This window comes from Olea europaea, chromosome 22 (assembly GCF_002742605.1).
Source record: "Olea europaea var. sylvestris chromosome 22, O_europaea_v1, whole genome shotgun sequence".
NCBI classification, from domain to species: Eukaryota; Viridiplantae; Streptophyta; class Magnoliopsida; order Lamiales; family Oleaceae; genus Olea; species Olea europaea.
In genome coordinates this window covers 4,548,664-4,549,840 of record NC_036258.1, presented here as the reverse complement: position 1 = coordinate 4,549,840, position 1,177 = coordinate 4,548,664, and the positions used below count along the sequence as shown (strand labels likewise).

At 37.0% G+C, this 1,177-nt stretch overlaps 1 protein-coding gene across 1 annotated transcript; it reads left to right on the top strand.

Annotated features, from left to right (window-relative positions):
- The first annotated feature begins 6 nt into the window (after positions 1–6).
- Positions 7–1,151, top strand: LOC111371065 (auxin response factor 4-like). The gene is made up of 5 exons (XM_022992981.1): positions 7–180; positions 305–361; positions 621–806; positions 905–989; positions 1,057–1,151. The coding sequence occupies exons 1-5, from the start codon at positions 13–15 to the stop codon at positions 1,149–1,151; spliced, it is 591 nt and encodes a 196-aa protein (XP_022848749.1). The 5' UTR covers positions 7–12.
- The last annotated feature ends 26 nt before the right edge of the window (positions 1,152–1,177 follow it).

The following is a 1,177-nucleotide window of genomic DNA, read 5'->3' as shown; positions in this document are numbered from 1 at the left end:
GTATCAATCTACATGGAGCTATGGCATGCCTGTGCTGGCCCTCTCACAACCTTGCCCAAGAAAGGAAATTTAGTGGTGTATTTCCCTCAAGGCCATTTGGAACAAGTTGCTTCAAGGGATATGTCCAATTTTGATCTCCCTCCCCAGATCTTTTGCAGGGTTCTTGATATACAGCTACTTGTAAGTACTTGAGATTAAACTCTTCTTTTCATTGTATTCTATGTTCCCCACATTAATATTTTCCTTTAGTTTTTTTGGTTTTTGATTTTTCTTCTTGATCATTGTGTTTAATTTCTTGAAACAGGCTAATAGGGAAAATGATGATGTCTATGCTCAGCTGACAGTACTCCCCACAACAGAGGTATGATTTATGATTATGAATACTTCAGTTGCGTTTTCTTTTTTTGTTTCTGAATTTTCTGTTTGATTCCAGAAAGATATAAATGTTTGAAGTGTAAAATTGCCTTCTTGATTATTATAAAAATTTGTCATCTTGGTGGGGCTTCATCTTCTTTTTTCTTGATTTCAAACTTGCAAATTGTCTTTGAGCAGTTCTTCTTTAAGGGATTTAGTTTAGTTCTTTAAGGGAAGTTTCAATAATTATTATTATTATTATGCAGTTAATTGGAGCAAAATTAGATGACAAAGAGATTGAAAGGATAGGGGTCCATGAAGATGGGGATGGAGTTACAACGGCAAAATCGACCTCGCATATGTTCTGCAAGACTCTTACTGCTTCTGACACCAGTACACACGGGGGATTTTCTGTCCCTCGTAGGGCTGCTGAAGATTGTTTCCCGCCTCTGGTTTGACATTCTTCTGGCCTTTTAGCATCTAATTGCACTTTATAGGTTGTATCTAGGGGAAATTTCTTAAAAATTTTGTGCTAAATTTTTTCCAATAGGATTATAAAGAGCAAAGGCCCTCCCAGGAGCTTATAGCTAAAGACATACATGGCATTGAATGGAAATTCCGTCACATTTATAGAGGTAATAGATTTATTCCTACATTGTTTTTGAGTATGGAAATTCTGACAGTTTGGTGCTAAATGTACAGGCCAGCCAAGGCGGCATTTGCTCACTACTGGATGGAGTATATTCATTAGCCAAAAGAATCTTGTATCAGGGGATGCAGTTCTTTTTCTGAGGTAGACACCCGTATAAACTCCTTGATTGTA

What these genes read in the sequence shown, in the direction of transcription:
- LOC111371065 (XM_022992981.1), top strand. Translation starts at nt 13, where the DNA reads ATGGAGCTATGGCATGCCTGTGCTGGCCCTCTCACAACCTTGCCCAAG. An exon ending in TTCTTGATATACAGCTACTT is followed by an intron (nt 181 to 304) that starts GTAAGTACTTGA and finishes TTCTTGAAACAG; the next exon opens with GCTAATAGGGAAAATGATGA. An exon ending in ATTCCGTCACATTTATAGAG is followed by an intron (nt 990 to 1,056) that starts GTAATAGATTTA and finishes CTAAATGTACAG; the next exon opens with GCCAGCCAAGGCGGCATTTG.